The sequence below is a fragment of the Larus michahellis genome, chromosome 2, assembly GCF_964199755.1.
Source record: "Larus michahellis chromosome 2, bLarMic1.1, whole genome shotgun sequence".
NCBI lineage: Eukaryota > Metazoa > Chordata > Aves > Charadriiformes > Laridae > Larus > Larus michahellis.
This window is the reverse complement of record NC_133897.1, coordinates 143553485-143578033: the sequence shown is the minus strand read 5'-3', so window position 1 is coordinate 143578033 and position 24549 is coordinate 143553485. Positions and strand designations below refer to the sequence as shown.

Here is a 24549-nt window from a genome sequence, read left to right as displayed (position 1 = left end):
ACATTGCAGTGACTTTTCATGTAGTGTGTCTCTTTCTTTTAACAGACATCAAAAGCCTTGATGTCTATTGGAGGAGAAGGGTTTGAAGCGTATATGAGAGTGGAGGGACTCACAGCCATTTTCTGACCACCAACAGAGGGTTTAGAAATCAATTCTGTTTATTTACCAGTAGACAGGGCGTGTTTTCTGGGGCTGGTTATGGGCTCTGTTTTCTGAGTCCCAGGCTGCCCTTACCTGTTGGCCAACCCATCAATGTTAAGGGCTTGTAACTAAGTTATTGTCATATTCAATTCAAAACTACAAGAGGAATTTTGGTAGAACGTAGTAACTTCCTACTGGAGCACATTGCTGCACCCTGCAGCTTGAGGTCCCAAAGAATGTACAGGCAGCTGCTTACACCTCTCTGTTATCTTGGCTTTAAGTTGAAGCTTACCTAAATGCCAGGACTGGGAAGCTGTTACGGTGAGCCTGTGCTTTTCACCTTCACGGTAATGTATCTCAGAAGATTTGAAGGCCTAAAAGAATAATAAATTTTCTTTTAATGAAGTGGTAAAACTCTAAATTGCTGCATCAGATCCCATATTTCCTTTGCAAATTAGGAAAGAATCAATAATCCGGACTCACGGAGGAGACAGTAAATGTACCGTGCTAGAAACAAAATTCTGTAGACACTGCATGTTTAAGGAATATGATGAGTGATCTCCAAAGGAATAGTTGTGTGATATATTTTCCTTTACACCTGCAGGACCACAAAGTAGAAGAATTCAGCGGTTCTCCACTTTATTCAGTTTTGATAATCAGTTACGAGATGCTGCTGCGATCTTTGGATCAAATTCAGGCTATAGAATTTAACCTCCTAATCTGTGATGAAGGACATCGTTTGAAAAATAGCTCTATTAAGACAACTACAGCCCTCACTAGTCTGTCTTGTGAAAAGAGAATTATTCTTACTGGTTAGTATCTGTAGCTACTTTTAATATTTAGCTATGCTAATAGTACTACGTTGGGGTAAAGGAAAAAGCTATTGTAAGGATGGCAGGAGCACAGTATAAATTTTGTCAATCGGTATTAAATGTACAAATCTTGGGTCTTATAAAAACAGATTATTTCCAATTTTTTAAAATAAATGCAAAATTTGTCTAACTTCAGGGACAGGCAATGAACTTGGGAACTTCTGTGGGAAATCAGGGCTCTGTTTACATACACTCATTGTTTTCCTCTGTAGTTATTTAATGAAATTGATTTAGAACTTGACTTTTTAATTATTTTGTCAAAACAATTAGATGAGCAGTCTGTTTAGCAGGAGAGTAGCTTATTAATCATGATAAAGTTTTAGATTAATTCAGAACTCTGTATAATTCACATTGAAACAAAACATCTGTTTCAAGATACATTCTTAACATTAATCCTTGCATTCAACGGTTGCACTTCTATCAGTTTCAAGAAAAAGCTACCAAATGCAGAATTTTTTTTTTTTTTCTCTTTCCAGGTACTCCAATCCAAAATGACTTGCAAGAATTTTATGCATTAATAGAATTTGTGAATCCAGGAATACTTGGTTCTTTATCCACATATAGAAAGATATATGAAGAACCCATTGTCAGGTCTAGAGAACCTTCAGCAACAAAGGTATATTTAAAAAAATGCAGCTGTAGAAGAAAATTCTAAGCCAGCACTGTGACATTTACTTTCTGTGGAATGAAATGAAGCTCAGGACTACTAATAGTAGCCAAAGATTTTCAATTTGAAATAAATTCAGTTGTTCTCCAAAGGGAGCTGGAGGAATACATGCATGTTGAGATCACGTCATTTCAGCTGCCTATAGATTAGCAGGCAAAAATTGTTCTTCCAGCACCTGGCGTTCCCAAAAATGCCATGCGCATTACCATATGACAATACTTTATTCATTCTTAGTTTCTCCACAGTACTACACAATCTGTATGATTTCATTGCATCAACCAAGAAATTCTAAAATGTAATTTGAGTCTTGGATGTCCTCTGGGACATTTTCTTCCTTTGTTTAAGACTTTAGAAACCAGACCTAGAACTAAGCTAACGCAGTGGTACTAATTGGAGAAGAACTCATCATTACAGTCCTGTGTTAGAAAATGGTATCATACTTTTAAAATGTTCTTTAACTACTTAATTAAAATAATACAGAAAAGTATTGTGATAAAATGCAAGATTATCATTAATTTTGTGCTTTGTTCTTTTAGGAGGAAAAGGAATTAGGAGAAAAAAGAGCAGCAGAACTCACACGCCTCACTGGGCTCTTTATTCTTAGGAGAACACAGGAGGTTATAAACAAATTTCTGCCACCCAAAAAGGAGAGCGTAATCTTCTGCCGACCAACATCACTGCAAATTGAATTGTATCAAAAACTGCTCAGTTCTCGAGTTATTAGGTCCTGTCTACAAGGCAGGCTAGAAAACAGTCCTCACCTAATATGTATAGGAGCGTTGAAAAAGCTTTGCAATCATCCATGTCTTCTGTTTAAAGCTATAAAGGTATCTATTTGCATGGGGGGTGGGTGCCTACAATTAGTCATTTCAGCAGGCAAAGGTCACTAAAACTATGCTATGGTCAATGTGCATATTACTTAAGGTCATTTCCATGCTCTTTTCTCACATACAACTTGCTTTAGGAGATCTGCTTTCAAAAACATAAATGTTAGGAAATCTGAATGTACTCAGGGAATGTATCTCACCAGTTTCCTATTGCCTTATGGTATTTTCTTGTTCTTCATGTATTTTCCCTCTTAGTCCTGTCTCTGAATATTTGAAAAATACATACCTGAATTTTACAAAGAACACCATTAGCTAGAGATTATTCTGTCTGCTGGTTCCTCTGAAACCTCCCTGTCCACGTGATAATTCCACTCTTTCAATCCCAGCGACACTAGGAGCTGCAGACTCAAGACGTCAGTGGTACTAGATGTCTCCATTTCCACTTCTCCTGGGCTCTTGTCACACTGTACACCTTGTTATTTCTATAAAAATGTTCTTATTCCTATAGGTAAATAATGTGATAGTTAGAACTAACTTCTATGGCCCCTAGTCAACGTCCAAGTAAGGTGGGTGGTAATGTAAATCTTGCTTAAAAGATGTACCCTTGTGGTTTTGGGGTTTGATTAGTTTGACTTTCCCTCCCTGTGAAATATTGATTTTCAAATTACAGAAAAATATTACCTGTATTTCTTCTATTTTATTCATTTTGCTTGTTAGTTTTTCTTCATTTCCAGTTGCATAACTGAATGTTAATGATAACATCTTCCTAAAAAAAGTCAATGACTGGGGAGTTCCACGGTAAGGTATCATGTGATTTAGAAAGAAAAAGCAGAGTATTAATTTTTTTCACCAGCTTTTAGACATGGCTTTGCTGTGTGTGTACACCTGTGTGGTTGTTTAAGTAGACAAGTAAAAGTAAAACGTTTTTCAGTTTTAAGTATTTCAACTTTCTACTCAGCTGCAAACAACATCTTACTTTAGAGGTTGTAAACCAAAATAAATGCTATCAGTATTTTTAAACCATGCTTTCAATGCAGTATTGGGAGGTTTTAGTGCTCACATGATACAGTACTTTGTGGCAGCTTTTGATGCCTCCTTTTGTCTTCGTAATAAAAATATAGCAAAGTTTTAAAACAAGCCCCAAACATGATAGATGGGTATGGGACTTGAATCCTTTTATTTTCAATAGGAAAAAAGCTGCGATCCTATGTCTGATGAACATGATGAGTCCAGTCTCTACGAAGGTCTAATAGATGTCTTTCCACAAGATTATACTTCGGACACTTTCTCTGAAACTGATTCAGGAAAATTGCAGGTGCTGGTGAAGTTGTTAGCAGCAATCCATGAGCTCAACTCTTCGGAAAGGTAAGTGTGAAAGAAAGGTGAAATAGGGATAATGGGAGTGACCTGCTCGATATTGTTTTGCTTTTCAAATGCATGGGGATGTAATATTCAAAATAAAGGCATTGCAACTGTTTGCAAAGGTGCCAAGCATATTTATGCATTGTACTCCTGGCTCTTCCTTGTTCAATTACTAAACTAGGATTTCAGCTGACATTTTCAAAGTTGCTCTTGATATTTTTTCAAGATAAAGATACCTGTATTTTTCATACTGAGTTCCAGCAAGTAAGACAGAGTTTGCTACAGCCCCTGTACTATGGCATATTGTCTTCCAAAGACTTTCCAATGCTTTGTATCTCCTTGAGGAGATGTATTCATGTATTAAATACTTTAAATTGCACTAAAATATTTTTAATTACTAGACTGTAAGTTCTTTCCTCTTTAATCCCATTTAACTGCTCAGTGCTTGCTGCCTTTTCTGTTCAGGGGAACCAGTCTCAACAGACAAACTTGCACAGCAACTGCTTATTTTCCCTGTGGTAAATGCCACTGACACGTAGGAGAACCTCTGTTTATCTTGGAGTAATGAGATGCACGTGGGTAGTTACCATGCAATTGCTGATTCATGGAAGTCTCACGTGCCCTTGTGTCCCATGATAACTTTTTTACATACTCATGCCTTAAGGCCCCGCTATTCCAAAAGTATTTAGCTTTTAGCTTTTATTTAAATTGATGCTTAAATAGGACACGCTGTAATTCAGTAGCGGGAAGTAACAGCAGATCTCTTGGCACTGATGTAATGGAATTTGTTTCTTCCTGATGCTCTCTCTTTACAAATCAGAAAGCTGTTGTTAGTGTTTATATGCCTAACATCCATTGAAACCAATGACAGCTAAATATCTACATGCACTGGCTGTATTTCTTATAGGTCAAAAAAATCAGGGGTATTGGGAAAAAGCACCTTTCCCCCTATCAGTGCTATAGGAGCTGCTGAGGTACAGCTGGTGTCGAGGCATTATTTTACACTTTGAAAGTTTTGTTGCTTTAATTCAGTGCTGTTCATGTTTCTTTATCATTTTCTGCTCTCATTTCTCTGTTTCTCTGCTCTCATTAGTACTAAGTAGTTTTTGCAATATGCAGACTTAATTCCAGACCTCTTTTAAAGTTTATATTGTATTTTTTAGTGAAAACAAAGATGTGAATTTGAGGTTGACGAACAAAAAATATCCATCTTGCAAAGTCTTTACAAACAAGTCTTGAATGTAGTTCAACTGTAAAATGTAATAATAAAAATACTTTAAAACAATTTTAAAATGTTAATTTGTCAGGTTTTCCCTGAAATTATTTGTCTAGTTCTTCAGTACTTGTTTTTAATCAAAATTATTTTAAAAAATGGAGCGCCTTTGATGGAATTCTGTATATTTAGTTTTGATTATAAAAGACCTCCAAGCAAGATCTCGCAGAAAATGTCCTAACTGTGCTTATTATTTTATTTATAGCTTAAATTCAAAAGATCCTTTTTTTTCCACTCAGTAGAGTCGTCTTCAATATATGGGAGTATAGAAATTCTAGATTTGCAGATCTCTGAAACTTACTTAGTCAAAATTTCAGAGAAAAAGCACCAACATAGTATGGGTCATTAGTGTTAGGGATCAGGACACTGATTTTGCTTTAAATAAAATAATAACAAAAATCAAGAATGTATTGTTTGCGGTATCCTTCGCTATCCTTCATCCTGGTTCTTTTCAGTCATAAAATGTAGGGGTCATTGCATTGCTTTCCTATTTGACTTTCATGATTTTGTTGGTTAGAATTTTTGAAGGTTGTCTGTAGAAGTTCACCGTAGCTTTTTCAGTAAGTAGAGTAATTTATATATTATTTATTAGCTGCTACAACACCCTTTGCAAATGCTGCCTTAACAACTGCCATTTGTATAAATAGAGATTTATTTTTAAAAAAAATCTGTCTCTGTGATTGGTTCTGGATCCCTGCAATCTAGGCATGAAACCAAATTCTGTTGCGAAGGAAAACATTTATTAACATTTGAACGCTTGACAGTAGGTATAATGCATCCAAATCTAGTATATGCTTCAAATTAATTGGAAATGTTTTATTTCTTAGGCAATATGAGTAACCTTCAGGTTGATGTATAATTTTTGCCTGACTTGTAATTTCATTTTCTTTGATGTCTTCAGTAATTTGCTATTGGACTTTACCAAGGTCTAAAATGATAAGATAACTTTGTTTTACTGTTTGACAGAGTCGTACTGGTATCCAATTACACTCAGACATTAAACGTATTACAAGAGACGTGCAAACGTTATGGATACTCTTATACTAGACTTGATGGACAGACTCCTGTCTCCCAGCGGCAACAGATTGTTGATACATTTAATAGCAAATTCAGTCCAGCTTTTATCTTTTTGCTGAGTTCAAAGGCTGGCGGTGTGGGACTGAATCTGGTCGGAGCATCTCATTTGATCCTGTATGATATCGACTGGAATCCAGCTACGGATCTTCAGGTCTGATATAACTGTGTGTGGGTGGGTTGGGATGGGCATCAAATGAAATCTTGATTGGTTTCGAAATGCTTGCCTTTAAATGTCTTATCGCTACCCAGTTGTCACCTTGCATCTGGACAAGTGTATTAGTGGAGGAAAACTGTATCTGACAAGAACAGAAGAAATGTTTCTCTGTCAGGTGATATATATCGGTATCATTAGAAGCCCCCTTGCAGTAAAAAATGAAGAGTAAATTCTGGTTTCCTCAGAGGAGTCAGTCCTGTATCCCCTTTGTCTCCTGACCTCTTTTTAATGGGAAAGTTGCTGTGTGTTAAAGGAGAAGCCGCTGCCTGAGCATTCATCCACCATTCAAGGTGTCGCATACACAACACCCAAGTCTTTAACTGCTGGGACCAAGGTCCCTTCATAGTGGGTGACCCCAGTGGGCCGACGGGTGCCCATTTCGACTCCTCGCACACTCTCCCTCCTTCTTCAGGCTCAACCTTAGGTGGCCGGGCTCCCCCTGTGTTGCACGCATTTACTAAATAGCCTTGGAATTCTGGCGATTTAGCTTCATGGAGAAGTAAAATGCCGAGACCAAGAGAGGATGCTGAAAAATGCTCTCAGTTGTTTTCTAATATACGCCCAGAGTATAACCCAAATTGTGGATTTCCCGCAGAAGAGTCTCAGGTGTCGGATTTTATAAAAATAAATAATTTAATTGAAAGGTACAGCAGCAGGGTTCGCTAGCTGGGTGTCTCCAGACAGGGACATTGAACAAAGATGTCCCTGAGCAATTATACCCTTGCGATCTATATGCCCTCCCCTCATGCGCTCTTCACGTGTCTTTTAGTCCAGTGATGATTTTTCATCTGGAGTCTTCTAACATAATATTGGATTATTTTTCTTTGTCTAGGCAGGTAAGCCATTGACTGCTCTTATCTTGTTGATTTGCAGTCTCTGATGGCGGTTGGAGCACCCCTATCTTCTGGTTTACGCTTCTTGTGCACCTGCACTCGCTGGCAGAACACGGGGAACCAAAAAGTCCCAGACTTAGGGAAAAACACTACCAAAACATCAGCGTGTTATGGACGTTTTCCTCATACTGAAAAACTAAACACAGCACTGTACCACCTGCTAGGGAATTTACTAAGAAAATTAACTCTATTGCGGCCTAAAGGCTTCAGCAAATGTAGCTACTCATGCTAAGTAAAGCTAGGCAAACAGCAGAAATCACACCTTATAACCATAAGTAATTTATTCTAATGAAAATATACTTATTTAAGCTGAGCAACTAATATCTCCCAACACTGTGTTTCTACAAAGAAAAGAAAATTTTGGTTAGACTACATAGGAAGTGCTGCTGTCGATTTACAATACCTGAGAAAAAGGGAGAGGTTCTGATCAGAATTCAGAGAATGAGAAAATCATGTGGCAATGATGCTAAAAGAAAGAAAACAAAGCCAGTGCCATGCTATTCCTGTAACAGCACTGTTGGCCTCAAGGGATTCTTTAATTGGCATTTGAGTGCTCAGTTGAAATAGTCCTTAACAATAACAATTTTAAAAATTCTTTTTATCAATGCAGTAAGAAACTTTTTATTGTAGAGTAAGGCTGTGCGCTTAATACCTGAAATATACTCTGATTCTTGGCCTTGCTCCCATACCAAGTGTGAATTAGTACCCTCATGTGGTCACTTGTCTTGTTGCTTGAAACACAGTCTGTTAAATAGTCAAAATTACTACAGGTTGCCAAAGACCGCAAACCATGTTGTGGGTGCTTGTACCCAATACGTACGTGTAACCCTTACATTTTTTACAAAAATCAAATAACAATACTCAGTTACATTTTGTTTGTTTAAGAATTAAAGGGTGTGTGAAACACTAATTTTGCAATTTTAAGAGGAATTGGAATGTCACTTTTAAAGCTGTATTGTGGCAAAAAAACCATTTGGAGATAGTGGAGAATGATGAGTATTCCTGAAAACAACTGCTAATGCTTGGAAAACAAATATGAAGAGGTTATTTCTGGTGGGAAAGAGGTCAATTGGAAAACAAATATGAAGAGGTTATTTCTGGTGGGAAAGAGGTCAAACCCCTACCTTCCTACTATACTACACAGAAAGAAAGGGGAGCAGAAATGGCAGAAAGTAAATTATGTTTTCAAAATTATTTACAGTTAATAACATAAGACTTCTGTAAAAACAGTCAAAGACAGTTATTGAGGAATGCTTTCTTTGGACAACATCTTTTTGAATGAGCTAGGAGAACTGGTAATTTGATCGGTGGAGGCTACAAATTTTAGTTGAAATACTATTTTATAGTACGCCGTTAATGCTCGTCATCTTTTTGCTTTCTTCAGGCAATGGCCAGAGTGTGGAGAGATGGTCAGAAACACACTGTATGTATCTACAGACTGCTAACCACAGGTCAGAGATGGTGCTCAAACATACCCTAGACTGAGACAGCTATTGAAATTTTGTCAGTAAAAGAAAGGGAGAGAGTATGTTTGGAAATCATTTGCTCTTTAAAAATACGTGTTTTGTTCTGAATTCAGTTAAAATAGAAACATCACATCAATTCTTTTAGCTTTGCTTTGGTTTTGCTTTAATAATGGAAAATAGTGGTTTAGCATTATAAAGAAATGGATTTAACTTTTCTTCTTGAGAATACTAGTCAAAAATTATCCCAGTGTATCTTTTTTTTTTTTTTTCAATACAGGCTCAATAGAAGAAAAGATTTATCAAAGACAGATCAGCAAACAAGACCTTTCTGGGGCAGTTGTAGACCTTTCCAAGACATCTGAACACATCCATTTTTCCATAGAGGAGCTTAGAGATCTCTTTACTCTTCATGAAGATTCTACCTGTGTTACCCATGACTTGCTTGAGTGCGACTGTATGGGGAAAAAAGACCATCAAAGTGAGTTTCTTTTTCATTGTCTCTGGCCATCGCTGAGGTAGTACATCCATTCTGAATATATGGTCTGTCACTGGAGAAAACTCTGATGCCCAGTAAAATAGGATTGAAGCAGATATGTTCATTATGGGATCTTCCAGATATTGGCTGATTTTTCTAATCCATAGGAGCCCTTCACAAGATGAAGAGGAGAAAAGATTCATTCCTTGCAGTAACAGCCAATTCATGGCTCATACCTCTTTAATTCCTTGAATTAGCTATGGCCAACTCAACTAGTGATTCATTACAACCAAATGACACTATATGGTGTTTTGTTTCTAAATATTCAAGGACAACAATGAGTAGCTGCTAAGTGTTAGTTCAAAGGCTTATCTGTGAACAGCTATACCAGCCAGTGCCAGATGAAGATCTAGATAATGATACACCAAATTTCAGAATATAGCCCTTCACTTCATAGTTATTAGCTGAAGCTCATGCAGGATGATTAAAATAGTTATTTGAGAAACATTGGAAAATCCTCTGGCAGTTGTAAACCCAAGTTCCAAGTATTCACATCTATCCTTTCTGCAGGAATCTGTCTCTTGTGTTCTTTTGGCATACCAGAATTGTTTTAATACCTTGCTGCATACATGTGTGTAGGTTTAAGTTAGGAGCAGGATTAAAAAAGAAAAATCATCTTAGGTTATGTTTACATCTTATCCATTTTAACTTGATAGCTCATCTAATTTCTTAAAGGAAAGAGTGTCTATTGCCCTGGTATGTTTCTTTCCTTTGGGCATGAAATATCCATATACAGTATTCACAGATGTGATAATGAGGTACCAATACTGATGTCTTCTAAATGCACACAGATACCACAATAAAAAGAGCCAAACAAATGGCTACAAGAGTGCATGTGCTCAATACACCCAATGAGAATATTTGGCTTGATGGTTTACATGTCTCCAGGTAGTAGGCTAGAGCTGTATTCCTCTCTCCCCAAAATGGGGAGGCCTTGATTAGTGAAAGCACAGTGCTTCTGTAGCCATAAGAATTTGACTTTCTCCTTTAATTTTGCTCCACATACTGATTTCGTTGCCTTTGTGTCTTTCTTTAAGGACTGAAAAATTAGATCTTCCAGTTTTGCATGAGTAAGTGATCTTCTAAAATATACCAGCCTCCACTTAGGTACTATTGCAGGATCTGTGTGGAAAAGGCACCTTTAGTGTAAAATGTTAGTCAGAAATCCAAAGAAATATTATGTTATTACTGTGCGAACACCGGTGCATATAATTTTATTTAGCATTTTGCAATTGTCTTAACACTCTTGAGTGCATGTCTTATGATTTGAACACATATTGGTTCCATCAGTTCAACCACAACATCAGTCTCTTGGATCTCAGGGCAGTGAATGTAACCAGGACTTCCTCAAGGATAACCATATCTTGGTCCCAGTGAACAGATGGGGTCCTGGTGGACAACAAGCTCAACATGAGTGAACAGTGTGCTGCTATGGCAAAGAGGGCCAACAGGATGCTGGGTTGCATCAACAAGGGCATCACCAGCAGAGATAAAGAAGTCATTATCCCACTCTACTCAGGCCACACCTGGAATGCTGTGTTCAGTTTTGGTCCCCGCTATACAAAAAAGATGTGGACAGGCTGGAGAGGGTTCAGAGATGGGCCACCAAGGTGATCAAAGGACTGGGAAGCCTGCCGAATGAGGAAAGGCTGAGAGAACTGGGTTTGTTCAGCCTTGAGAAAAGAAGGTTTAGGGGAGACTGTATCACCATGTTCCAGAAGATGGAGACTCCCCTTTTTACAAGGAGTCACATGGAAAAGACAAGATGCGATGGGTACAAGTTACTTCTGGGGAGATTCTGATGGGACACAAGAAGAAAATTTTTCACAATGAGAACAATCAGCCATTGGAATAATCTCCGCAGGGAAGTGGTGAATTCCCCATCATTGGACACCTTTTAAGATTCAGCTGGACAGGGTGCTGAGCCATCTTGTCTAGACTGTGCTTTTACCAAGAAAAGTTGGAGCAGATCCTTGAGCTCCCCTCCAACCTGGTATTCTATGATTCTATGACTTCAGAAGCGCATCTATTCTAAATTTTATTCTGGCCAGTAAAAGAATATGTTTCAAGTCATATGACAGTCAAAAGGAAAGTCATGCATAATATGACTCTTTATGGGTTCTCCAAAACTTTAAAAAACTCAAGAATACTCTGAATATCACAGGTCTTTCCTAAGGAGCATGTAACACTGCTATGAAAATATTTGACAACAGGTTTGAAACCAGTAACAGCAGTGATGCAATTTTTTCCATCCAAAATGATTTCTTCATTTATCACATGCGTCAGATGAATTGTGAAGCCAGCAATGTGTGACATACCCTGCAATGACCTGGCACAAAGTGAATTCCTCTCTTTGTGCTTCACAGGCAGTAGTTTTTTCTTTACTGTGATATACAGTATACAATATTGTGTATGTTGAACAACTTGGCATAAGTGGGATGTACAGAGTGCACAGCTCTAGTGTGCTGAGTCAATGAAGTAGCTATTCAAACTATTCTTAGCTGTCTGGAATGACTTCTCTGGGAGGAAATAGAAGCTAGCATGAATTTTGCTGCAACATACTTCTAGATTCGGATTTACTTAAAGAGTGGGAGCAGCCCAAATGTCAGAGAATTAGGAAAACAGAAGAAAGGAGATTACTAGATAAGATATTTCCTTTCCCATCCATGTGTGAAAGGATTTGTCTTTATGCTAGCATATGGTGATTTTGATAAACTAAATCAATGAGCAAGAAGCACCCTTTTCGCCTCTTACTGTGGATACATATGTTTGGGTTTCAATGACAAAGAAGGATTATATATGCTGTCCCTGGTGGCCTTCTATGAGAAGGTCACAACATCAATAGACAAGGGAAGAGCAACTGACGTCATTTACCTGGACCTGAGCAAAGCCTTTGACACTGTCCCGCATGACATCTGGTCGTCTCCAAGCTGATAAAATATGGCTTTGATGGACTGACAATTCAGTGGATAAAGAACTGGCTTGACGGCCGCACCCAAAGAGTGGCTGTCAATGGGTCCATGTCCAGGTGGAGGCCAGTGACAAGTGGAGTCCCTCAAGGATCAGTACTGGGACCGGCCTTGTTTAATGTCTTTGTCAGCGTCATGGACAGTGGCATAGAGTGCACCCTCAGCAAGTTTGCTGACGACACCAAGCTGTGTGGGGCGTCTGACAGGCTGGAGGGAAGGGATGCCATCCAGAGGGACCTTGACAGGCTGGAGAGGTGGGCCCATGCCAACCTCATGAAGTTCAACAAGACCAAGTGCAAGGTCCTCCATCTGGGTCGGGGCAATCCCAAGCACCGATATAGGCTGGGCAGTGACTGGCTTGAGAGCAGCCCTGAAGAAAAGGACTTGGGGGTGCTGGTGGACGAGAGGCTCAACATGAGCCGTCAGTGTGCATTAGCAGCCCAGAAAGCCAACCGTATCCTGGGCTGCATCAGGAGAAGCGTGGCCAGCAGGTCGAGGGAGGTGATTCTCCCCCTCTACTCCACTCTCGTGAGACCCCCCCTGGAGTACTGTGTCCAATTCTGGAGCCCCTACTACAAGAAAGATATGGACATGCTGGAATGCATCCAGAGAAAGGGCCACGAGGATGATCAGAGGGCTGGAACACCTCTCCTATGAGGACAGTCTGAGAGAGTTGGGGTTGTTCAGTCTGGAGAAAAGAAGGCTCCGAGGAGACCTTATAGTGGCCTACCAGTATCTTAAGGGGGCCTACAAGAAAGCTGGTGAGGGACTTTTTAGGATGTCAGGTAATGGTAGGACTAGAGGGAATGGATTAAAACTAGAGATGGGCCGATTCAGACTGGACGTTAGGAAGAAGTTCTTCACCATGAGGGTGGTGAGACACTGGAACAGGTCGACCAGAGAGGTGGTGGAAGCCCCATCCGTGTAAGTGTTCAAGACCAGGCTGGATGGGGCTCTGAGCAACCTGATCTAGTGGGAGGTGTCCCTGCCCATGGCAGGGGGGTTGGAACTAGATGATCTTTAAGGTCCCTTCCAACCCTAACAATTCTATGATTCTGTGATTTTATGTTCTATTTTCTTTCATTTGTTATCACCAACTGGCTTATTGATTCAGACTGAAATTTTCTGTCCTAGTTTTCTCTGATCAGTCTACTGCATCATTTTTTTCAGATCCTTCCTCAGAAAAGCCTTCTGTATCTAGAAGTTGCCAGCTTGGCCAAAACCATGGGAAGCCTAATTCAAAGAAACCACTCTCCATGTCACAGTTGATGCAATGGAAACATTTCTCTGGGCAACATCAGACTCTAGCTGATCCTTTCCTTGAAAGGATAAAAGAGAATGCTTCTTTCTTTTTCCAGAATGTCACCAGTCCAACTTCCCCCACCTAATAAAACTGAAGTGTCTTTCCCTACCACTTGCATTCTCCTCCTCCTAGGTATGGTAAACAGCTGGACTGATGTGCAGTTACATTTTGTTCTTTTTGCCAAGTTCTGTTCTGTGTATTTCTGACAAGATTTCTGGGTAAATGTGATTCCTGTTGTTTATACAAAGTTACAGTTATTACTAAGTTAATCATACTTACTATAATTATAATACAGATTTTTAAAGCTAACTTTGCTTTCCAGTCTTCTGTTCTTTTGATATCGTAATTAGTAAGATTGGTTTTGTGCACATTCCTATGTATATCTACTTTGTTTTATAGTTTTTGTTTGATCATAATGATTTATTGCTTGTAAAGCTGGCAACTCTTGAGCCAAATTTTGTAAGATTAAGCAATGCTATATAAACGTATATGCTGTTAACAAGACTCTGGTTGGATTTTTGTTTTGACAATGAAAAGTTAGGTATCTGTATAGCTGTGGCTTTATAGCAAGGTAGGTGCTGGTTCCCTTGAATTTACAATGTAATGAAACTCAGAACAATAGCCACTGAGGTCCAAAATTCTGAGATCACAGCTTGATACTATGTCAAAATAGTCTTAAATTTACCTATTGCTTTTACTTGGGAAAATAAACAAACTTTATTTCTCAGACATACGGAGTACAGGCTTACCTACATTTAGCTAACTCCTTTTAAGGACAGTTTCTGCCAAACACTGGAGCTAAGCACATTTTCATGGTATATTTTTTATGGGTGTATTTTCCTTCTTCTTTGAAGGTGCAGAAGTTTGAAATTAGTTTACAGCTTTTAAGTGAAGTACTTTGGCACTTTGGAAGGCCCAGAAGAACAGAAGATTGGATAATTTCCAGAAATACAGGAAACTTACAGAATTTGAAAGAGCTCGAACAAGAACAGGGCTCCATTGTGGTAATCCTGCATTGTGCCACACGATTTACAGCCTCTGGATATTTGGTACATGTTGTGGTATCAGTGGCTAAAAGCCCAACCAACATTCAGAAAACAGTTAATATTGGTTTGTTCTCCCTGTTATAACAATTTCTCTCTTTCTGTAGACTGTCATTGAGTTCACAGTCTATCCTAACCTATCATCAAACATTTTCCTTGCATTTTGATCCAGTTTGGGAATGGAAAGCCACATGCACTGACCTCCACATTTATTTCAGAGCGGTTTTTGAGTTTCCTTTGACTCTAAATGCTGAATGACACCAGAAAACAGTGAAAACCAAAGTGAGAGAATGATTGAGAAAGTCATCAATTACAGTCATCTTTTTTAGCATGCAAACTGTGTTCTTGGTAACAATTAGAATTGTGCTAATAGGTAGAGTTTAATTCTTTAACATTTTAGGCTGGCTGTTAAAGAGCCTGTTCTTCTCCCTGCTTATGGTGGAGTGCGATGGTCACGCTTATCAGGGGCTGTGCTGCTGTTCTGCCCATTCGCTGTTAAACAAAGGCTGTCTGATATCTTACAGTTCCCACAGCTTATTTTAATTAGCAAGGGCAAGGTTTGCCTGCAGCTTTGTAACTCAAGAAAGAGATTCTAGTCAATCTGTATAATAATGATTATTGTAATTAATAATTATCTGAGACTGATCATACTTAGATCTCTGCTGCCCGTAAGTTTCTGTAGGGTGTGCTCCTGTCCCTGTCTGTAGGAAGCACACCGGCATTCCCTGTTCTCTACTGATGCTGATCTCATTTGTGGTTTCTTGCATCTTCATAAATGAGTAGATGGCAGTTTGGTTCCATTGCTGGTTTGTTCGTGGGACCCTGGTCATCTCCACTGAACACACGCGAGCCTACTCTGGTTTGGAGCAAACCAACTGGCAGTGCTGTTGAGGAAACCTGGGCATATAAGAGAAGGAGGTTTGCTCTGGGACCCACACTGGGCCATGTTTCATCTCCTCAGCCTAAGGCAGTCCCTCAGGGCTATCTCAGCAGGCCATCTCACCTCACCTGTTGAGTCCTGCCCTCAGACAATTCTATGTGCTGTCACATCACGCATAGCTCTGCACAATACAGCTGCAGCTGCATGCTGGGAGAACACAGGTCTGGCAGAGAAGCCCTTTTGTTGTTTTGCCTCCAGGGTAGTTTTATTTTGGCAGTTTTTAAATAAAAAAGATAAAAGCTGTTGCTGGACCACCAACGAGCTCTTGGGAGGCCAGAAAAGATGAGCCCACAGACACATACTGCTGTATGTGTGAAGGTGATCCAGGCTCAGATCATTGCTCTGGGAGGATTTCTGGCAGATGGTCTGTCACACTAAGTAACGTTGCTTCAAGGTTAAGAAGCCCAAAGTGGCCCATACAACCACACGTAATGCGTTATATCTTCCGTATCATTCCCTGTCTGTGCCCTGCTACGCCAGACTGCCCCGGATCTCTGGCAGTGGCAGCCGCATGGTGATGCTCAGTGGAAGGCTCCTCCAGCATCCACCAGGCCAGCGAAATGTGGATCCCTCATTAACCCTTCCTGAACTTCTGGGCATGATGGAAGTATGCATGTGCTTCTTGGTTGTTTGGGTGAGACAATACTACCCAAATAACAGATTGCACATGGCATTACACATGATGCAGAATGAAAATCTGATTCTGAAATTTGATGTCTCCTGGAAAATTACGTTTCTCGCCAGAAGAATAGGTTGTGGAAAATATAGGAATCCTGAATATAGGCTAATTTATTATGCCATCTGTGATTCTCCCACAGTAGTCTACAACAGCCTGCAAAATGAGACTAGCCCATCCTGCTCACATAATTATAGTATAATAATCAGTGTTTTCATACAGAGTGCAGCACGTGGACATGGGAATTTCTTCACCCATAGGTGAGAAATGTCTACTAGGAAAAGGATGTGTGGTGAATTTAGCCTAATCTGACTGTTGAGTGATAAGGTGTATTGAGGATTTCAAGCATCTACAAGGTCATGTTGCCCTTTCTCTTAACAATTGTGAAACCCTAGAGCATGGGGAAGGTGGCTGGTGCTGAAAGGCAAGTATCAGGTCCTAGCAGGTGGTCTCAGATGTGGCTTCTGGCTTCATTGCCAGTGACGCCAGCTGTAAAGCGCTATGTAGTTTATGTTGCATGGTCCCAACAATCAGTCCTAGTCTCCTAGATCCAAGATTTGCTCTGTAGAAAGGGGGAGGCAAGGGCTGTTGAAGTCATGTCTGTTCTTGCGCAATGCTTGCAATATAGAGTGTCAATCAATCTATTTGTCTACCTTTTCCAGTTTTTGAGGGATGCAAGTGTTCATCCACCAAGTGGTGGTTCCTAGGGACCCACCCCAAAGAATAAGGCAGGTCTGCCTAGCAGTAGGTCCCAAATGGTGCCTTCTTCAGTGCAGCATGAGAAACAAGAGTGGCAGAAACCACAGGTGTAAGCAGAATGGCAAGCAGCATATTTTTTTTTTTTCAACAAAATGCCAAGCAAAGATTACCAGAATTTGACACTTATTAGGGCTACGGAATCAGCAAAAATGTACAGAGCGGAGAGGTGTGCCTGAGGCAGCAAGTGGTGAGTGCAATGCCAGCTAAATGTCCCGCTGCCATTATAGGTGTGAGATGTTGAGGGTTATCAAGTCACAGTGTGCTCCATCTGAGCTCAGATGTGTCATAAGGTACTCCATCGAATGACACCAATTTGAGCTGCTTTGCACCAGCGGGCAGAGAGGAGTCAGGAGAACAGATCACAAAGACGGGTGCTCTTAGGGAAGGGTCTGTTAATCTTAGAATGGCTACTGCAGGGCTCTGAATCACGCTGGGTAGGGAGGGTTGTCAGCCAGCCCTCAGATTCAGCAGTCAATATTGTGTTCCTTGCCAGCTCCTGTCTGGGAGGAGGGGATTTTGGAGAAATTCTGTTACTTCTGGTGTACAGGGCATAGTGCCAAAGAGACAAGCGTACTGCATGTTCTCAACTGAGACCAGCCCTGATTTTAAAAAGCAGAAGGGGTGGTGTTTTATTTATTTCTGTATATTGCGGCAAGGGCTTTTTTTAACTGGTTTCATATGACTGTTTTTGTTGATTCAGCTTTTATCCATCTTGGCTCAGGTTTTTTGGTGATTGAAATGGTGACCCTGTATCATTATTTACTTGCAAAATAGCAATCTGAATTACAACTTTTCACTTATTGTGAGACAAGGAACCGTATAACAAGCTTTGGGTGTGATACAAGTTTGTATGGCAACTGCAGGAGATATGTCTTGCATTCTGATGAGAGGTTGACATCAAGTCCAGTTAAAGGGTCTGGCTTTCAGAAATCATGAAGTTCTTTGACTCATCATCTGGTGCAAAAAAGGTGCCAAATGATGACTGAATGATGCTGTAATGGAATAAACTCACGGGAATTTCTTAAAATGCCAAATGCATAACAAGCTTTGACAACTGCTTGGGGTTACCACCAGGAATTTGCAAAGGGAGACTCCAGCCCTTGCAGGCAAGTAACACACAGAAGGAAAGTAGTTTTTTCATGTGCTTTCCACTGAATGAAAAGTTGACGTAAATCATGGTTGTTTATGTGTGGCTTAAATAAATGATGTGTTTGTGGCTAGAAGATCTGGGAAGGCTATAAAGAACAATGAGGAAAACCACTTTTGGTTTTATAAAGTAACTGAAGAATAAGCTGAATTGAAATCTGTTTTTAACAAGGCCTTGTGTGCTATTACTTAATACGAAAGCAATACTGCTTCTGTAGGCATAGGTACTTACAGGACTTATAACACATGAGACAGTGTTCCACTCTTGAGGGGCAATACGTGTTTGCACAAGCATCACGAGTCAGGACCCAGATAAGTAATACAAACACTGCAACCAGCTTGTGGGTATTCTGCTAGAAACTTCCCTGGTTAGGTGCATTGGTCGCTGCTACCTTTTACCTGGCTTTTCATCAACACATGGAAATCTAAGCTGTTTTGAAGGAAATACATCTGTCTAAAGGCATCTGCAGCTGTTGCTGCTTCCAGCCCCTTCTCCTCTTCTCTCTCAGCCTTGCTGTCAGCCTGGATTCTCCCTGTACTCCTTTGTTTGCTTAGCTTGATCTACACCCGCTTGACAACATGTGCTCTTCGTTCTCCTCTAATTCAATTCCTTCCAAACAGGCAAAATGTCAGCCACTGTGACAAAAGCCTGTGCCCCTGTAAGCTAGATTTTTTGGGTATTTCCTGTCAATGAGCCAAAGATCTTTTCCCTCTCTTCATTACGACTGCCTTGACCCAGGCCTTAGTTTTCTAGAGTGAGAGTTATGTCATGTAACAGCAAGCTCCCTTGTTACCCTTGACTTTCCAAGGTTCCTTTCTGAAGGATGGAGTTTGCTCAACAATAGAAGTGCAGCCTGGAATTTTCTCCCTCCACTTGGAAGATGTTGCCTTTGATGGCAACATCTTCCGTCGTCCTGTCCTGTAGCTGGCTTGGACACGTAGGTCTCCACAGCCTCCTTGAGACAACAGAGCTCTGTGCAGGAGTCAAGGCTTATGTAAAACCTTGCAGATCGGGGATCTGGATTAGCTGCCCAAATCATTGAGTTAAGTAGATGAACCTTTGTGGGTTGCTCATGCTAATGTTGTATTTGATATATGTACTACAAATGTAGAAGGGGTTAGCAGTACTTCCTACCACTAAAGCTGGCCAGCGCTTCCTCCTATACAGCACTTTTCTCACTCACTTGTTACTTTGACACTTTTCCTGTTTGGACTATATTTTTCCCCCACAATTTTCTGCTGCCAGGCTGCTTTATGTTTGTGTTGGATCAAAAGCTTCACCAAAAATGGCTGATCTGTTCCTAAGGCTGTGAGTAGGAGAAAACAGTTTGTTTTGTCCTTATTCCAGAACTGGAAACCCTTCTGCTGAAGTGCCTTCTTGCCTTCATATTTTGGATTAGGACTTAAAATAGAGGTGGGAAGAGATGGAAGGAAAAGGCATGACTTCTGTATTAGCATGTTTAGCACTGTTCCCCTTAGAATCTGCACCAGCTTATAAATATTTGCAAGAAAAAGGCAGTAGGGATATGTATGGTAAAGACCTCTTTCTTTTGAGCAGATAAAATGTCTCCTGATTTCTTCCACACCAGGCTTGTATGAGACCCAGAACTGCTAAGTTTTAACCAGTTTGAGCCAGCTGCATTCCCTTGGAGCTTTTACTTGGGATATCAGGCCCTGAATACACCACATCCCACAGACTGACTAAATACAGCCCGACCCGAGTTGTTTCAAGGGATTCTTCCAGTAATTCTTGCTTACAGTTGCTCTCTGCTGGGCAGGGCACAAATGCAGCAGCTGACAGCAAGGAACTGTCTCATCTGTGTGTTAAGTCAGCCTACCAACACCCCGTCTGCCTCAAGGAGGAAAAAGAGCAAGGTCAGGGCAGTAAAACTAGGCCCAAGGTGGTACAGGATAAAGAAACTGGTGAGATCAGGACAGGCACAGGGAGAAACAAAGTGGCCGCGGAAGGGACCTAGGGGAACAAGGAGATGGACAGGTAGTAGTGAGGGCTGAGACTGGGCAAAGGCTAAGATGACACATAGACTCAGGTGGAGAAGCCAAAGGCGGCCAGGTCCTGCTGAGTAAGCAGGGTGGGTGGGGATGAGATGGTCGAGAAATCAAGGTTGGAACCAGACACCACTAATAGAAAGAAAGAAGCATCAAGTTTGGCAAAAAGAGGGAGGATGCTCTCCTCCAGATCCTGTAATGGACCCCATGATTCCTGAGTTTCACCATTCTCCTGCCCTTGTCAAGTACCTGTGAAGTCACTGGTAAAGCAGCTATGTCCTCTCAGCTGACGTCTATAAGCTTTTACAGAGTCATTGAGTTCTATTTGCTATTGATTTGTGAATCACTGGAAATTTGAAGGCATGATCCAGATGAAAATGTTTGCAACTGTCATTGCAGCACAAACTCTTAAGGAATACAGATACTATTTTGCCAGCATTCGGGATTAACGTTACCTTGTGGACATGTAATGGCCTTGTACGTATGCATCACAATGAAGTCTTGTGTGAACATGTCTTCTCTTTCCTTGCTGCATCCAGCTAAGAGGACAGACAGTGATCTGGGAATAAGTGGAGTTGCAGCCGATGTGAACAGAATTTGTGCTTTTCACATATACAGAAATCTGCTACCATTTATCTCAAACGGGGCACTCCAAACTAATGGATGTCTTTGACTTTTATTTTCTTTGACTTTCAGTTTCTTTGACTTTTAGTTGCTATCTTTAGTCCCTGTGCTCCACATCGTAAGTGTTGTTAGTAGCTCTTCATCTGACAGCAGTGGTGGGGAGATGCATTAACCAAACTGCGTAGAGCACTTGGCTGTATAGGGGGAGGTCAGATATCTGACCTGGGGTTTAGAAAGAAGATGGATCTGGACTCTCTTCAGAGGTGCACAACAAAAGGATAAGAGGCAACAGTTCTAGACTGCAAAAGGAAAAATTCTGACTGGATATAAAGAAAAGGGAAAAAAACCCCAAACACAGCACGAGAGATTAACACTGAAACAGGCTCTCCCAGAAGCTCTATCTTTAGCAGTTTTCAAAATTGGACTGAACAAAATCCTGATCAACCTTATCTAACGTTGAAGTTGGCCCTGCTCTGAGAGGGTTGGACTAGATGACATCCAAAGGCACCTTCCAATGTAAGTGATCTCCTGGACTGCATTAGGAATACACAGAAGGCACAGATCTGCAAGGTCTACTAACAGTCACCGACTATCTTCAAAAGCTCCTTGGGTTCTGAAATCTGTGATGGACATAGAACAACAGAATCTGCTCAGGAACAACGAGATGTTAAAATCTGATATGGTGAAAGAATTCAGGAATCCTGCTTTGTGGAGGGAAACATATTACCACCAGTATGAAATTGGTGGCCTGGAAAGGGTTGTGAGATCTTTTACTAACAGTGCTGGCAGCTCCCAGAAGCTGGCATTAACCAAGGAGCCTGCAGCACGCAGATGAAGAGTGGAAGGTTGCCTAAACTCAAAAGCCACTTGAAATTGTAGCAGCAGCTTTCCTCAAGCTGCCTTTAGCAATGGCTCTACTCTTTGTCTAGTCATTGAGTCTCTCCATATGTTGTTTTGCATAGCTGTACAGTAAAGAAAAGCATAAGTCAGAAGCAATAGTAATCCCTATCTCCCCTCCCAGACATGTTGCAGCCTTTAATGGCCTGAAAAGCTCTTTAAGAAACTGCTGAAGTGTTGCAAGTTCTGAAATCTCAACTTTGATTTGAGAGTTGAAATGGCCCAGAAATTGCCTTGCTAGAGCTTTTGCTCCCTAGCAGCTATGATGGTCTCAGAATCCAACAGACAAAATATTATGAGGGAAGAACACGCGAGAGTTGAAAATATTGCTCACGCTGACGCTCTTATGAACAAAACTTGTTTGGAAAATAATTTCTGCTTGCTCCCTGCTTCAGCATGCAAGCAACCTCTGGAAAGAAGCTTCCAAGAAAAATCCTTATCACCAGCAGTAGGCTTCATCGTACATTGTCGAGAGGACATAAAATTTCTCCCAGAACAAGACTTATTTAGTCCTGCACTTACATGTGTCAGTAAAAGTGGTCTCCAGGCAATTAATTTCTTTTCCTCTCCCTGGGAGAATTACAGAAATATCAGAGGTGAAAAGATGACAGGCGTAGCAGGAGAGCAATAAGAACAAAGATATTGCAGACCTTCCAACTGGTTTTTGTTTAACTGGCTGGGCAGTAAAAGCCAACCCGCTGGCTACCAAGGGCTGGCAGAAGCGAAGTTTGCTCTGCCGAGCTCATCCCTCCTCCAGCGGTGCAGCAGCCCTGGAAGCCGGGAGGGCACCGCCTGCCTTTGGAGCAGCACCCTGCCTCGTCCCACGGGTGGTTTTCCCCCCGCCGTTGCTATCTCAACTGTGTCAAGACCTCTGCCCCTCAGCTGGTACAAGTTGATGTAGGTGGTGCGTGGGAGTATAAATACAAGCAAAACACTTGTTAAAATGCAATTAAAGTTGCTTGATGCGGCACTTTCCCAGCCTTGGCCACAGCTGTGGGTCTATTTGCAAACGGACTGTTACTGCTGGGAAAAAGGAGTGTAAAGGGGTGAGTGTCTAAATCCAGTCGGGGATTTACCTGGGGGGTTGGAAGTGGGGAATTAAGGTGACTTCAGGCCACCTCCTTTTAGCTCTGGTTTCCAGTTTCCCTCTTGCAGTTCCAGTCCTTGCAGGTAACACCTTTCCAGGGCGGGCGCTGCTTGTTTTGAGCATCGTGTTGCTGCAGGCCTGATGCAGCTGCCTGGCGGCTGGCCCAGGTGTGCCGGGCTGGGAGGTTTTTGGGTGGCAGAGAGCTGAGGCATCATCGGGCGGCAGCGAGGGAGTGAGTGCTGCTCCCTGCCTGCAGGTCTGGACCTGAAATTCCATCATCGTGTGATGGGACCACAGCCCCGATGGTCCTCCTGCATCCCTGCCACCCGTGTCAGAGCTGCCCCTGCTCCTGCTCTTCTGTAGACCATTTTAGATTAAAAACCTTGACTCGCCACGGCTAGCGTGTCAGCAAGGTGCAAGAATCATGCCGGCCGGTGTCTTTGCTGAGTTTGCTTTTAATTATTTGTTTTAGAGGCAGCATTCAGCAAAGGCAGGAAGAGAGGCTTTCTGCGAGGGTGACCTGCGGGTGGCAGCAGCTGCTCACAGGTCCCTCGGCCCGGGCTGAGCAGTGCCCGAGTACCGGGAAGACTGCAGAGCCCTTCCCGGGAGAGCAGGGACCACCGAGCTACAGGGTGGTGGTCCAAGGGAGCCCTCGAAGGTGAGGGTGACACGGAATGGTTGTCATGCACCATCGCCTGTGACCAGGAAGGAGACTTTGCTACAAAGGAGACCTTATGCCAACCTGATGGCCGCTTCCAGGCAGAAGTCAGGCACGATCTCTCTGCTTCCGCATTGAAAACAGCGAGGTACACAGCGATCTGGTGACCAGCTCTGTTGTGCGGGAGTTATGGTGGGATTATGCCTTCCAGCACAGAAAGGGCAAGCCGTGCAGGTTTATAACTGGCGTGAAAGACCACAGTTTGTAAATCAAAGCTGCAGCCAGCACCCCGCTGTGGCTGTCTGGCAGCCCAAGGAACAGAGCGCAGGCACTACAGGTTACGGCAGCCGAGGGGTGTGGGTACCGAAACGCTGCGCTGGTGCTGCTATCGGCACCTAAAAACCTGCAGTCCTAAGACCACTCTGCAGCTGCCGGCTGAGCTGCGAAATGCCCAAGCGTGCTAAACAGCTACCTGAACAACTAAACTCCCCGTGGGTAATCTCAGCTCAGGGTTTTGTTGCCAAAGACTTGCCACCATGATTAAAAGGCTGGGAGTGCCCTCGTGTCTTTCTCCTGATGCTGTAGATGTCTGTGGGCCCCAGTTGAGGTACCCAGCTCTCCCCAGGTGTTGCGGAGCGTACCTGTGCTCCTACCTCAGGGCTATGGTTTCTGAACACAGGGGGGAGGCACCGAAAGGCTTGGTGCCATAATGCTGAGTTTCAGAGCACCTGTGTCTCTGCAAATCTGGCTGATGCTAGCATCCTTCTGCAAGGCTTGCTTACAATCCAAGAGGGTAAAGCAGAAATGACTGCATAGAACCGCTCTATTCTTTTCATTTCCAGGGCCAGCAGAAGACAGTAGGAACTTGTAAGTAACTTAAGGCAGCCTGAGGGCTTCTCTAAATTACAATGCCTGGTAATAGTTCAAAGAGGTTGCTCCATCACAATGCATTATAACCTTCAGACGTGCCCTCAGTGGTGGTTAAGACCATGGAAGGTCCCAACTCTGTCCATTACCAAATTTAGCCACTTTGCATCATTGTATCGGGATCCAGGATCTTGGCGTTTTGTTGGGAGGGCCAGAGTCCCATGGGACAGAATTAATTCTTACTGC

General features: G+C 41.8%; 1 protein-coding gene across 1 annotated transcript in view; it reads left to right on the top strand.

Annotated features, from left to right (window-relative positions):
- Positions 1-14096, top strand: part of RAD54B (RAD54 homolog B) — a 67969-nt gene extending 53873 nt beyond the window's left edge. Inside the window, exons 8-15 of the mRNA XM_074577436.1 lie at positions 746-953; positions 1490-1629; positions 2217-2507; positions 3697-3872; positions 6109-6370; positions 8711-8777; positions 9070-9270; positions 13467-14096. Of these exons, the coding sequence (XP_074433537.1) occupies positions 746-953; positions 1490-1629; positions 2217-2507; positions 3697-3872; positions 6109-6370; positions 8711-8777; positions 9070-9270; positions 13467-13684 (1563 nt within the window). The 3' untranslated portion in view covers positions 13685-14096. The remainder of the gene's footprint in view (positions 1-745; positions 954-1489; positions 1630-2216; positions 2508-3696; positions 3873-6108; positions 6371-8710; positions 8778-9069; positions 9271-13466) is intronic.
- Positions 14097-24549: the final 10453 nt, after the last annotated feature.